At 62.3% G+C, this 13,831-nt stretch overlaps 1 protein-coding gene across 4 annotated transcripts; it reads left to right on the top strand.

Annotated features, from left to right (window-relative positions):
* Window positions 1-1,991: 1,991 nt before the first annotated feature.
* Window positions 1,992-13,831, top strand: HDGFL2 (HDGF like 2). Of its 4 annotated transcripts, none has more exons than XM_064497529.1 (16): window positions 1,992-2,154; window positions 4,590-4,666; window positions 4,749-4,887; window positions 6,916-7,095; window positions 7,536-7,652; window positions 7,834-7,905; window positions 8,292-8,439; window positions 8,665-8,740; window positions 8,851-9,136; window positions 9,902-9,996; window positions 10,490-10,560; window positions 10,928-10,998; window positions 11,103-11,204; window positions 11,299-11,512; window positions 12,437-12,566; window positions 12,867-13,831. In XM_064497529.1, exons 1-16 carry the CDS (start codon window positions 2,083-2,085, stop codon window positions 12,958-12,960), a joined length of 1,944 nt encoding a protein of 647 aa, XP_064353599.1. In that variant the 5' UTR covers window positions 1,992-2,082; the 3' UTR covers window positions 12,961-13,831. The 4 variants fall into 4 exon arrangements, with proteins under 4 accessions (XP_064353599.1, XP_025975312.2, XP_064353601.1 ...); XM_026119527.2 differs by having other exon boundaries at window positions 12,864-13,831; XM_064497531.1 differs by lacking the exons at window positions 4,590-4,666; window positions 4,749-4,887.

Raw genomic sequence — 13,831 nt, 5'->3', positions numbered from 1 at the left:
TCCTACTACAAGCGTGGTTTTTGTTTTGGGGAAAGAAAAAGTTCTTCACAGGCGCTGGCAGCCAGGTGGGACAGAATGCCGCTGAATCACACCTAGCCCCATACTTCCATTTGATACAAGTTTGCAGGTTTGGAGCTGGCAGTGAATTGCTTGCTTTTCCATGACTTCACAGAAAAATCAGATTGGTTTAAAATCAGTTTTAAAAATTGAGCCAAACCAGGGAAAACTTCTAGGCAGACTCTTCACGCAGTCTTGCTCTGGGTTGGCTGGATTTAGTTCAAGATTTTTTTAAGTAAAAATCCTTTTTCAAGGATTTTAGTTCAAGATTTAAAAAAGAAAAGTATGTAAAAAAGGTCAAATTCCCTTTGGACACTTCCTGCTCCTTTCCCATATAAAGGCAGCTACGATGGTTTGTCGTACTCTGTTGTTTAAGGGACACTTTCTGACTGCCCCCAACCAGATCCCGTTCTGGTCGCATCAGGACAACTCCGTTGCCCTCTGGGGAGTTACTCTTGATTTAATCTGACTCACTGTGAGCACAACCTGCCTCATCACACCGTCAACCCCAACCTGTGTCGCTGCCAGAGCATTAACGCTTTTACGGCTGTGCTCTCGCCGCCGGTGAGACGGCTGGTTTCCTCTCAACAGCAGCCAGAGATCAGGTACCGAAGCAGCAGCTTTGACCTTCTCCCCGCGAACGGCACCCGTTTGCCTTGGCTCTGTGCCCTCGCCAGATGCTGCTGCCCGCGGGCGCCCCGCTCCGCGCAGCGAGCCCCGAGGTGCTTTTCATTTACATTCCTTTAAGCTGTTATTTCCCTCCAGGCGCGCGGCGAGGCATTTATCACGCTTGCCCCCGCGCTGGCGGCCCGGGGCTTTTGCCGTGGCTCTGACGGCGTCCCCGGCGTGGGGCTGGGCTGAAACCTGCTCGGGTTGTGCTCTGCCTCTCCGGCGGGGAGGGCCAGCCCCGTCCTCCCGGCTCGGTCCGGATTACAGACCGCGTCAGGCACACGCTGAAACGGCGTTTAATTGCTGCCCCTAACGGGCGCCTCCGCGTTGCTCTTTCCCACGCCGGCGGTGAAAGCGTTGCGGCTGCGCTGCTGCCCGGCGTGGGAGCTCGCTGCCCCGCGCTCCCTGCGGCGAGGCCGTGACCCCCTCCCGTGCCCCCCGCCACAGCCCTGTGCCTCCTCCCCGCCCCCCGGCCTGTCACCCCCTTCCCCTCGCCCGGGGCCCTGGCCTCTGACCCGGCCCCTGGCCTGCGCCCCACAGCTGCAGCCCCACAGCCCCGAGCCCCTTCCCTGCGCCCCACAGCTGCAGCCCCCCAGCCCCGAGCCCCTTCCCTGGACTGCGCCCTGCAGCCTCAGGCCCTGCCACACTCCCCAGCCCTGCCCCATAGCCCAGCCCCTGGCCCCCACCCTATAGCCCCAGCCCCACACCCCAAGGCCGTGGCTCCCCATAGCCCCAGCCCCTGCCCCACACCCCATAGCCTGGCTCCAGTTCTTGGCCCCCACCCTATAGCCCCAGCCCCACATGCCAAGGCTGCGGCTCCCCTATAGCCCCAGCACCTTACCTGCACCCCATCCCGCACCCTATAGCCCTGCCCCAGCCCCACACCCCCAGCTGCCATCCCACTCCCCATAGCCCCAGCCCCATAGCCCAGCCCCACAGCCCTGGGCCCCATTGCGCGCCCCACAGCCCCGGCCCCACGCCCCCCATCCCACGCCCCCATCGCGCACCCTATAGCCCCGGGCCCCATCGCGCACCCCATGGCCCCTATAGCCCCGGCCGGGCCGCGGCCCCCTCCCCCGCGCCCCCGCCCCCTCCCGGCCACACCCCTCGGCGCCCCCTCCTCGGCCCCGCTCACGGCGCCGCCCAATCCCGTTATCCCGCCGTCCCCTCGCCTCGCTCCCATTGGCCGGGGCGGCTGAGCGACGTCGCGCCGAGCCAACGCGAGGCGGGCGCTGCGGGGCGGGGGCGGGACATCCTGCGGGCCGAGGGCTGCTCTCCGCCCCCCCCCCCCGGTTGCCCGGTGCTGCCCGCGGCCTGGGCCTCTGCCGCCGCCGCCCCGCCCCGCCCGCGGCCGCCATGCCGCACAGCTTCAAGCCCGGAGACCTGGTCTTCGCCAAGATGAAGGGGTACCCGCACTGGCCGGCCCGGGTGAGCCCGCGGGTCCGCACCGGGAGCGGGGGGAGCTCCCGTACCGGCGCCCGTACCGGGACGGGGAGCCGCGAACCGCGACGGCGGTCCCCTGCCGGCACCCGTACCGGGATGGGGAGCCGCGAACCGCGACGGCGGTCCCCTGCCGGCACCCGTACCGGGACGGGGGCCCGGTACTGGAGTGGGAGGTCCCGTATCGGCACCTGTACCGGGATGGGGGTCCGGTACCAGCCCCCGTGCTGGGATGGGGAATCCCGAACCGGGATGGGGGTCTGGCACCGGGATGGGGGCCGGTACCGGCACCCGTACCGGGACGGGGTCCAGTACTGGGACAGGAGTCTGGTACCGGGATGGGGATCTGGTACCAGCACCTGTACCGGGATGGGGGTCTGGTACCGGGGGGGGATCTGGTACCGGCACCTGTTTTGGGATGCAGGTCCGGGACCGGGATGGGGATCTGGTGCCAGCACCTGTACTGGGATGAGGGTCTGGTACCGGCACCTGTTCTGGGATGCGGGTCTGGTACCGGGATGGGGATCTGGTACCAGCACCTGTTCTGGGATGCAGGTGCTGTACCGGCACCTGTACTGGGATGGGGGTCCGGTACCAGGATGGGGGGCTGGTACCGGGATGGGGGGGTCTGTCAGCACTACCCATGCTGGGATGGGGGTCCCGTACCGGGATGGGGGTCCGGTACCAGCATCCCTACCAGGATGGGGGTCCAATACTGGTACCTGTACTGGGATGGAGAATCCCAAACTGGGATGGGGGTCCTGTACCAGGACCCGCCCCGAGGCAGGGTGAGGGGCCCCTGCTGGCACCCGTTCTGGGACCTGCCCCGGAGGGGTGGGGTGTCCCATACGGAGAGGGGGGGAGGGGAGTCCCTCAACGGCAGGGGGTCTCGCAGCCCTGCACGGGAGGCCCCGGTGCCCCCTCCCCAGCCTGCCCAGCACCCTGCGCCCTGGGGAGACCCCGACCCCCCTTGGGGTCAGCCCGTGGGGGCCCGGCCCTGCCTCACCCCCCGGCACCCGTGGCCTGGGGACCTGCGATGTGCCCTGCTCGGCCCCAGGGAGACCTCCGTCGTCATCGACCCCCAGCATTGCCTCCCTCTCTGCAGAGCCCCCCGGGGGGGGGGTCCTCTCCCCCCTGTCCCCGTAGACCCCGGGCAGTGACCCCAGGAGACCTCTGTCCTCCCTGCATCCCCCTCCCAGGGCTGCACCCCTGGGGACGGGGCCCCTCGCGGGCGTCCCTCGCGGACCACCCTGGTCCCCAGACCCAGCACCTTGGAGAAGTCCCGCCGGGAGCCCTCACCCTCCATCCTCATCCTCCCGCCCTCCTGGCAAGGCCCTGCCCCACCAAGACCCCAGTTCCCCCTTCCGCCTCCCTCCCTGGAGGTCACCCCGGCTCAGTGCTGTCCCACACCGGGGAGAGCGGAGGAGGCCCCGGAGGGATGGGAGAGCTCCGGGGCCTGGGGCGTCGTGCTCCAGCGGGGATGGGGCAGCGGTTGGGAGGCTGGACGCGGTGGTGGGACGCTGGGGCTCCTGTTTAGGTGTGACATGTGCTGGGGCTGCGACCGAGCGCTGGCAACGGGCTGGATCGGAGGGCACCAGCCGCAGCTGGTGGGACACGGACGGGGCAAGGGGCGATGGACGGCACGCTGGGGGTTGACTGCTCCTCGTTGCGGGTTGTTAGACGGGGTGACAGTGTTGTAGTGCCTGGAGGAGTCCTGGAAGGAGCAGCCAGAGTGGGGACGGTGCGTAGAAGTGCTGTGGACTAACAAGGAGGGCCTGGGGGGACGGGGAGCGCGAGGCAGAGCGGGGTTTGGACGGAGGTCTCCGGTTGTACCTGTCGGCAGCTGAGGGAGAGGCAGGTTCGTGCACCTGGAGGTGCCTGATGGCAGGAGATGGCAGGTGAAACCCTGGGGGATTGGGGCCGGCAGGTGTCGGGGAGGCTCTGGGTGCTGGAGACGACGATGCTTGGCTGCACCGCACCGCGAGATCTAGGATACCGTCCCCGCCGCCCCGCGCTGTCGCGGCTTGCCTGGTGCCGGGTGCCTGGCTCCGGGAGGACCCGGTCGTTCCAGGAGGGCGCTCGTGGTGCCGGCGTCTGCAGCCTCTCCTGCTTTAGCTCGCTTGCTCCTTGGGGGAAGGCTCCTCTCCGAAGACTTCCCCGGCACGCGGGGCAGCCCCCGCGCACCCCGAGGCTCCTGCCTGCAGCCGTGCCCCCAGCCTAGACCACGTGGAAGCAGACTGACGGGCGCTGCACCGGGACTCTGCGCGTAGCAAGTTCCCTGTCGGGGTGCTTTCTTGCCATGCTTGCCTCCGAGCGTGTGTGCGCGCCCGAGTCCGACGCTGCTAGCCGGGGCTAACGCGCCTTGCAGAGGACATGCTCAAGCGGCTCTCTCTGACCACCTCCTGCTTTGGGTTTCCTTTCAGATCGATGACATCGCGGACGGCGCCGTGAAACCCCCGCCGAACAAGTACCCCATCTTCTTCTTCGGCACTCATGAGACGTAAGCGCTGCCTCGCTCCTCTCTCCGGGCTTTGCCCCGCTTGCCTCTGCTCTGGGCTCACCTCTGCTTTGTTTCTCTCCAGCGCCTTCTTGGGCCCCAAAGACCTGTTCCCCTATGAAAAGTATAAGGACAAATATGGGAAACCAAACAAGAGAAAAGGCTTCAACGAGGGATTATGGGAAATCCAGAACAACCCTCATGCCAGTTACAGTGCCCCTCCGGTGAGTGCGGGCCTTGCGCGGCGGGGGGTCAGCGAGGACGTGGGCTGCCGAGCGCCTCCATCTCTCCTCTCCTCCGAGTCACTCTCCTCCTTTTTCTGCTTCTCATTGCTATGGTGTCTACGCGCTTCTGTGTCACAGACCAGCTTTCTCAGGGTTGAAATTGCTTCCCTTTCCTGCCCTCCCCCTCTCTGCGAAAGAGTCAGCCCTCCTCATCCTCCGAGAGGTAGGCACCTTTGCCCCATCTTGGAGATGGAACCGGGGATGTGCTTTGTGTGGCTTGCCCAAAGCCACGGAGGATTTCTTGGTCGGAGCAAGAACTGAGACTTGCTAGTCCCCAGCTCGCAGCCCTGTGCGTAGACTGTTGGGCAGTCCCTCTCTTCATCCATTTCTGAAGTCCTGGGCCAAAAGCCACTGACTGCTCCTTCAGTGGGCTTTGGAGCAGGCCAGGAGACAGCTGTTTGCTGACAATTGTTTGTGTGTACGAGGGACACTTTGTAACAATAATTGTGTGATACAATTTATTGTATAGTGATCTTCAAAGAAGGCGTCCAAAGCAGCTTCATAGGCAGTTGGTCTGAAGAGACAGAGGAAGGTTTTTAAGGTGAGCTACAAAGACAAGATGGCCTTGAGGTAGGCAGGCTCAGGTGTGTAGGGACTGAGCCGCTCCCAGCTGTGCTGCTGCCAGAGCAGGAGAGAGGATGTGGTTTGGAGCGAGTAGCGGTGGGAGATGGTTGACCCAAGATCACAGATGTAGGGTGAGGTGAGACCGTGGAGGCGCTGGAAAAGCTGGAGAGCAGCTTCAGCTTGTACACGGAGGTGGGTGGGAGGTTGGTGACGGCGAGGGAGGCAGCACCCGCTTTGCCCAGAGACCACTCCGCACCACCCTGACCTCCCAGCAGGGTTAGGAGGCCCCTTCCCGAAGGGCCTGCTGTGACGGAGAGGCCCTGTGATTGAGGCAACACCAAAGGTCCCAGCAAGGCTGGAGGTTCACTAACGCCAACTGCCATCTTGTGATTGAAACAGCTGGAAAAGCAGAAGAAGAGACTGAAGTAGAGGCTTTTTTTGCTTTTGAGACCAAAATGAAGAAAGATGCCAGGAAAAGTCAAAGACGAAGAGGCCTTTCCAGCAGGAAGGCTTCAGTGCTGGAAGAATCCCGGCACTAGGGAATGCCAGTCCTGCCAGGCACGAAGAGAATGAAACAGTCCAGAAGATGGGAGCTCAGTCACCTTCACCTTGGTGTGATGTGCTTGCATGAGGAACTCCATGATGGGCTGATGAAAAGCCAGGACACCTTTCCTCCATGGGGCCGCAAGAGCGAGGGAATGGGACAAAAGAGATCCCAGCTGGGCGAGAGCGGCGGCTGCCACGCTAGACTCCTCCTGTGGGGCCTTCCAGGGGGAAGGTGTACGAGGTGCAGCGGGGTGAAGCCAGTGAGAAGGAAGAGGCCTGACCTGAGATGAGGGCTGGCAGCCAGCCGCTTGCTGCTGCTGGAGGAGAGGCTGAGCTGAGCCACCAAGCCCAGCTTTTCTGGCACCTCTAGGGCAGGGGAAGGCTGGGATCTGCTCACCCACAGGGGCCGTCAAGTCTAGGCTTCTCCGAGGGTCTTACGTGGGCCCAGGCTTTGCAGGGTGCAGGGGTGCTGGGGGAGAGGGGAGTGAGGCAGCAGTAGGTGGAGGCTGAGCTGGGGGATCCGGAGGGAAGGTGGTGCTCGTGGTCTCGGAGGGGCGGTGTGTAAGGGGCCTCGGGTAGAGGGTGCAGGGGAATTAGAAGGGGGTCGGCTGAGCGTCCTCGTTAAAGGGCTGCGTAACATTGTCCCTCCGCCCCGAGCCACGCTGAAGGGTTCGGGCTCCTGTCAGCAGGGCCTTGCCAGGAGGGGATGCTGCCCCGTGGTCCTCTCTGTGTGCACACCTCTCCGCTCAGTGCTGCTGTCCATCGCTCCTCCCCCTTTTGTGCCCCCTCTCTTCTCCATCCTGGTGTGTCACAGGCCTGCTGGGGCAATGACACAGTTCTTGTCTCTGCTGTCTTTAGCCTGCGAGCTCCTCTGACAGCGACGTTCCTGAGAACGACCCGATGGGGGGAAGCGATGCAGGTGATGATGAAGAAGATGCTGCCATGGCTGCAGCCGCCACAGAGAAAATGGAAAGCGATGAGGACTCGGACCGAGGCAGTGACCACAGTGGACTCAAGCGAAAGTCGTTGGCTATGAAAGTGAGCAAGGGTTGAGGTGCTTCCAAGTGGTGGGGGACGGGAGGGTGTCCTGATCAGGAGGACGCTGTGAGATGGTTGTTGGTCCCACCACTGAGCTGCAACTCCCTCCAAAGTGAAACACGGCCTATCAAACCTATCGTGGCAGGAGCTGAAGAAGTCAGCTCCCTCTGCATGCTCCAGTGGGAGACTGGGTTCAGTGTGTGTTTGGGAGTCTCACAGCCGTCTCACTTCGTCCATGTGATGCTGGGGCAACCAGGTCCTGATGCAGCTTGCAGTTAGGAGTGAGGCCAGAGCTGCATGTTTCTTCTGAGCACACCTGGCTGCTCTTGCAGGGCTGATGAGGGAGAGGTGGGCAAAGCCCCTTGCTAGGAAGTGCTTGCTTTCCGTTGTGGGTGGAGAGGGGGTGGGCTTCTCTCACATCATCAATTCTTGGCTATCAGATGCCGGTGGCGAAACGGCCTCGGAAATCTTCCAGTGACCTGGATCAGGGCAGCCCCTCCCTGACAGAAGAAGAGAACTCAGAAACGTCTTCTGAGTCGGAGAAAAACAGCGACCAGGTGAGCAGGTTTGGGGATGTGCTTGTGTGGAGGCTGGTGAGATGGTGCCGAAGGGGCCGTAGGAAGAGCATTGCCGTCTGCGGGGGCAATGGCACTGAGTCAGGGCATGGGGAAAACCAGCTGGCTTCCTAAGCCACCATGAGACTGTTCCCCATTTCTTAATATCTGCGTTTTCCTCCAGGACTTCACTCCCGAGAAGAAGCCAGTGGCCAGGGCTCCCCGGAGGATGCCTGCAGGAGGGAGGAAGAAGAAGGTAAAAGACTCCTGGAGTGGCTGGCTTTGCGCATTGCTGCTTCACCCTCTGCCGCTCTCCCCTGAGCGGCAAGTGAGCCTGTAGCTGAGGGATGTGGCTTTTGCCGGTCCGGCATGGCCTGGTCTAGAGGGGGGGGGACTTGATACACCCAACCCAGACCTGCTCTGCAGCGCTGTGTGGGAGAAGCGGGAGAGGAGGCTGAGCTCTGCGCTGCCTGGAGCGGGGACAGGGAGGATGGGAGAGCTCTGCCACAGGCCGTTTGTAGGTTCGATGGTAGAAGGGGCCTCGCTTGTGTCTCAGTCACCCGGCCGGGTCCTTTGCTCCTGTGTTTTGGGGCATACTGCTGGCCACCTCCACCCCCCTCCAATCCCCCTCTGTGCTTGCAGAAAGTAGAGTCTGGCACTGACTCAGACTCCAAAGTGGACTCGGACTCGGAGATGGGAAATGCAACTGTGGACATGACCAAGTCAGACTCCAACTCTGATTCAGATTCGGATGTGTCTGTGAAGAAAGCTCCGCGGGGCAGGAAGCCAGGTAACGCCAAGGAGACCTCATCTTCCACAGCTGGGCCACTGCTGGCTTCCTCAGGAGACTGGAAAGCATGCGAGGCTGGGGGGGCCTGCCAGGCACTGCGGGGGGCCCTTTTACTGTGGACGTTTTCCAGCCCATATCTGAATGGCTGTTGGTTCCCCTGGTCAGAGCTGTTTTAACAGAGCGATGACCTGGGCTCCTGCTGAACATCTGTCTGTTGCCTTGCAGCTGAGAAACCCCCTCCAAAGCCCCGCGGCAGGAAACCGAAGCCTGAGCGTGTCCCGACCAGCTCCAGCAGCGACAGGTGAGATTGGCCACAGCAAGACTGGGACACTGTCACCACCAGGGCTGGGCTGGGGGGTCGCTGGTGTCCCCTCTTGCACGAGGGGTCCCAGCATGCTCTGTCCTTTGCAGTGACAGTGACAGCGATGTGGACCGCATCAGTGAGTGGAAGAGGCGGGACGAAGAGCGGCGGCGGGAGCTGGAGGAGAAGAGGAAGAGGGAACAGGAGGAAGAGATCCGTCGGCTCCGGGAGCAGGAGAAGGAGGAGAAAGAGAAGAGGAAGGAGAAAGCAGAGAAGAGCGAGGAGATGCACTCAGACAGTGACAGCAGCGCGGATGATGAGGTGGCCAAGAAGGGCCGGAAAGGCCGGACCAAGGCCCCCTCCTCCTCAGACTCCGAACTAGAGCTTGAGAAAGAGGTGAGTGCAGATCTGCGGGGAGCTGGGGGCAGACACACACAGCCCATCCCCTTCCTGTCAGGTCAGCAGGGACCTTCAGGACTGGCAGTGACCTGCTGTCTTGGTCCTCTGTCACTGTGGAGTTGCCCGGAGAGCACTGGGAAGGGTTGCGTCCCCGGGCAGCTCCACACCTTGTAAAAAGAAGCTGTTCCCCAGCCCAGGATCCAGCTGCAGGCCTGGCATCTCTGTGGTGCTCATGACAGTCGTAGTGGTTGCTCTGCCATCAGCCCCAGGGCTTAGGGAAGGGTTAGCAGGACTCAGCTGAAGCTCAGAGAAAGGTTGCCGAGGGCTCCTAACCATGCTGCCTGGGGGTCAGAGGCACGGTCTCCCTTTTAGCCTGGTGACAGTTTCTCCATGTGGAGCGAGGGCAAGGAAGCAGCACAAAGACCTGAGATCTGGAAGGAGGCACGGGTCTGCCCACGCAGGCAGTCAGGTACCCTGAGGCTGGGTGGGCCAGTTTGGGGACAAGGAGGCTTACTTGTGGAGTAGCACGTGGCCGTGGTGTACCCAGGGTCCTTTCTGGTGCTGGGGATGGCCCTGCATGCAAACCAGTGGCACCGATCACCAGTGCCTCGAGACAGTGAGGGAAGAGCTGCTGGCCGCTCACGTTGCTGGATTGCACCCGGGCAGGGCCAGGAGGACTGCAGTGGGCCACGGCACCGTCTCCCCGCAGCGGGGAGGGCTCTGCCGCAAGCCGCTCTCGCCTGCATTGTTCTCTCCTCGAAGGTAAAGAAACCGGCAAAGAAGCAGCCCTCAGAGTTGTCAAGGAAACCGAATCAGAAGGAGAAAAGAGGCCGAGCAGAGGAGAAACCGCGGAACAAGTCAGCATCTCCCTTCCCTGTGCTTGGTGCTTTCTTCCTCCGGGGACAGGGCCGTTCCTTTGCCAGTGCCCAGTCCATCCTGGCAGAGACCCTGGGGTGGGGATGGGGGTCCCTTCTGGAGCTCTCCGCAACAGCAGTACCACGTAGGGTTGGGGCTGTCTTCTCCCCTTCCTTCTCCCAGAGCTGAAGGGGCTGGAGGAGGTGTTTGAGGGGCCCCAGTCTGAGCTTCTCTCCTATTTTTGGTCTCCGATGTTGCAGGGGAGGATCCTGGGGGGATCTCAGGACACTGTTGCTTTGGGCTCTGCCTTTCTGCAGTCCCAGGATGCTGGGGCATGGGGGAGCTGCTGTCTCAGGGCTCCTGTCTGCGAGCTGGGAGAAGTGTGTGAAAGCATGGATGGAGCGTGGCTATCTCATGCCCTGTCGGGCAGGGCAGTGGTTTCAAGCCTGCAGGCGTTCTCTGAGCGATCCTTCTTCTTTCCTTTTCCTCCTGTAGACCTTTGAAAGTGGAACGAGGCCGGAAGAAGTCTGACCTGATCCCAGAAAGGAGGATGGAGAAGAAAAAGGGTGAGAGAGCAGTTGCTCTTGAGATAGAAGGAGATAGTTGGGGAGGGGATAATAGAGAAGGGATCCAGGACTGGTTCCCCCATCTCGGAAGGGGAGCGTCTTCTGGTTGTGCTGGGGCCCTGCCCAGTGCTGCTGTGGTCCCGGCATGGTGTTGGAAAGTGTTTACAGTGCAGAGACAGTGAGCTTCCCTCCAGATCTCTGCAGGCCCCAGTCATCTGCCTTGGAGAGACTCCTGGGGCCTCCTGGCTTTGGAGACATGGGATAGGACCAAACCTCTGCTGGGGGAGAGGTCTCGGGCTCTGGGCAGTCGCGTGTTCTCCACCAGAGGCCGGTGACCTGATGCCTTGCCTCTCTCTTGCTGTTCCAGAGCCCACAGTTGAAGAGAAACTTCAGAAGCTTCACAGTGAGATCAAGTTTGCCCTGAAGGTGGACAACCCGGTGAGTGTCTGGGGATGCTTTATTCCTCCTGCTGTCCATGCATGGCCAGACATAACCCGCGGAAGGACTTCCAGGCAGTTCTGATCTTGGTGCCATCCTTGCAGGACATCAAGCGGTGTCTGAATGCGCTGGAGGAGCTGGGCTCACTCCAGGTCACCTCTCACATCCTCCAGAAGCACACTGATGTGGTGGCTACTCTGAAGAAGGTACGGTGGAGGGCTGAACCCCCAAGGCAGGGAGCGAGCCTTTTTGGGCTGGCTTGGCTCCAAGGTGTGTCCCTCCTCCCCCTTTCTGTCACAGATCCGTCGCTATAAAGCTAACAAGGACGTGATGGAGAAAGCTGCCGAAGTCTACACCCGCTTGAAGTCACGTGTCCTGGGACCAAAGATGGAAGCGATCCAGAAAGCCAACAAAGCTGGGCCGGAGAAGGACAAGGGGGATGCAGAGAAGGGCCAGGAGAAGTTGTCGGGTGGAGAGACACGGAATGAGAAGGGTGAAGAGGAGACAAATGCTGGTAACGCTCCCTGCACGTCTTAGGGCGGTTCCCTGGCCTGTCTGGACGTGTAGCGAGCCCCGGGCCTTTCCTCGGGCATGGCAGCTCCTGCTGGGGCCCAGGGCCTTCATTCAGCCAGGGGTGTAAACAGGGACAGCTCTGGGCCTCAGCGGTGGAGGGAATCGGCAGCCGCACGTGGCATCTCTTGTCCCTCAACCACTGGGTGCTGCAGGCAGCGGGAATCGCGGGAATCCCGGTCTGCCAGTGCCTCCTGGTTTTCTGCTGCAGCTTGTGGGAGAGGGCAGGGGCTGCAGAGCGGCCTAGAAAAGAGGCAGTTTAATCCCAGCTTCCCCAGCGGAGCATGTCTAAACCCAGGGACTGCGCGTTCGCCTGGGGATTTGTGGGCTGAATGTCAAACACTCGTGGCAGTGAGAGCAGAGGGTAAACCTCAGCGCCCACACCCTGCCTGCCTGTGCCTCTGGGCCGGCTTTTGGGCGAGGATAGCTCCACGCTGCCAGCTTGCGCGCTTGTCCAGGGCACCGGGGAGATGGAGGAATTTGGAGACGCCCTTGGATGCCTGCTCAGGCTCTTGCGCAGGCAGCCGATGACTGGGATCTTCCAGCGTTACGTGGCCGGGTGCCCAGCGGGGTGCCTGGCTGGGGACGTCCTCGTGGTGCTGCGAGAGACAGTGCGTTCCTGGAGGAGCTGGTGGGGAAAATCCACTCTGACGGCTGCCTCCGGGCTTGGGGAATTGCATGTCTGGGGCCCTCCTTCTCCTCCTCCTCCTCGCTGCTGTGGCTGGGCCGCACTGGGGAGCTGGGGGCTCGGCCACGTTCCCCCCGCGTGAGCCATGGCTCTGGCCACGAGTCCTTGTGTCGCCCACGGCTGGGGTGGATGAGATCTGCCGTGGGGGCTCAGGCACCTAAACCTCTCTCTTCCCTTTAGACTTGTCAGGCCCCGTGAACGGTGAGTCCTTGTCCCAAAAAGCAGAGGGGGCAGAGGAGAAGGAGCGAGACAAAAGCCAGGGGCCGGGCGCTGGAGAGCCGGAGGCATCCGCCGAAGAGGCCCACAACAAGTGAGCGAGCGAGGGGCAGAGTGGGACTCCGGCTGCGGCCGCTGGGCCGTGCAGCGTGGGGGGGTCTTGGGAGCACCTGGCCCCTTCCGATCTGACACGCTTCCACCCTCAGCCCTCTGGGTAGCTGTGCACGGCCACTTTTGGGGGAGTTTGGGGGGTCTGCAGGGCTGTTCCTGGCTGGGGAAGGGGCCCGGGCCTTGGGAGAGGCAATGCCAGGGGCAGGGGGAGGCAGGCAGCAGCCCCGGGGAGAGGCCGGGAGGGGAGAGGCTCTCGCCGACGTCTCCGTGCTCTCCGCAGCAGCGTGCAGGACTATCCCAACGCCGAGCGGGCCGGGCCGGAGCGGGAGCGAGCTCGCGGGGAGTCAGAGTCTGTGGATGATGCGGAGGAGAGCTGAGGCTGCGGGTCCCGCCTGGAGGAGGATGCCGAGGGGGCCGCGCTGCCCGCCGCCGAGGGAGACCGGCCTCTGCCTTGCCCCGTGTTTGAGTTACTTCACTAAGTCACACAGTAGCTGATGTCCTAGGTCTTGTCCCGTGCCCCCGACCCTGTGAAAGCACCGAACTCGGGGGGAGACTGTGCTGTTTGTCTGTATTTGTCCCCTCGTTTGTTTTTTTTTTCCCCACCTAATTTCTTGTGATTTCAACCGACATGAAATGAATATAAAGGGTTTTTTAATGAAAAAAAAGATCCTGATTGTCTATTTCTTGAGGCATCGCTGGCTGTGACTAGGGGAGGGCAGGAGCAGCCCTCTGTCCCCTGCCTGGGGCCGTGACTGGAAAAAGCCCCCATGGGCTCCCCTTCCCTTGGGTCCTGGCCCACCCCCCTGCGGGGACCAGGCACCCGTGGGTGTCCCTGTCCCACCGGTACCTGCCGTAGTGCAGGGGGGCTGCAGGCCTGGGTGTGCGCTGGGGGCAGCTGTGCTGGTCCCCGCCGGGGAAGTGGGGGGGCTTTTCGCACCAGTCGGGGCTCCCCCTTCCCCCTGGTCTGAGCCCTCTCCCCCATCGGGGTGTCCTCTCCGGCCGGAGGCAGCTGGCGGAGCTGCTGGACCCTGTCCCTCTGCTCCCATGGAGGCAGCAGGGCTGGGCACCAGCTTTGGGGACAAATAAAGCGAAAACTGTGTATTCGCTCCTGCTTCAGCCGGGGGATTCACCGGGGCGGCATCCTGCCTCATTCTGGGCAGCATCGTGTCTGTCTGTCTGTCTTTCTGCTCTTTTGCAAGGAGCTGAAGCTTTTGTATATGTAAAATAAAGATGTTCCCAGCTCAAACA

Source organism: Dromaius novaehollandiae, chromosome 25 (assembly GCF_036370855.1).
Source record: "Dromaius novaehollandiae isolate bDroNov1 chromosome 25, bDroNov1.hap1, whole genome shotgun sequence".
Classification (NCBI taxonomy): Eukaryota; Metazoa; Chordata; class Aves; order Casuariiformes; family Dromaiidae; genus Dromaius; species Dromaius novaehollandiae.
Note: the sequence above shows the minus strand (reverse complement) of the source record. Positions and strands in the feature narration are given on the sequence as shown.

Bases quoted from the DNA above. Each gene is read 5' to 3' on its own strand.
- HDGFL2 (XM_026119527.2), top strand. From the start codon at position 2,083: ATGCCGCACAGCTTCAAGCCCGGAGACCTGGTCTTCGCCAAGATGAAG. The intron at 9,137-9,901 runs GTGAGTGCAGAT...CTCTCCTCGAAG, and splicing joins AACTAGAGCTTGAGAAAGAG to GTAAAGAAACCGGCAAAGAA. The intron at 9,997-10,489 runs GTCAGCATCTCC...TTCCTCCTGTAG, and splicing joins GAGGAGAAACCGCGGAACAA to ACCTTTGAAAGTGGAACGAG.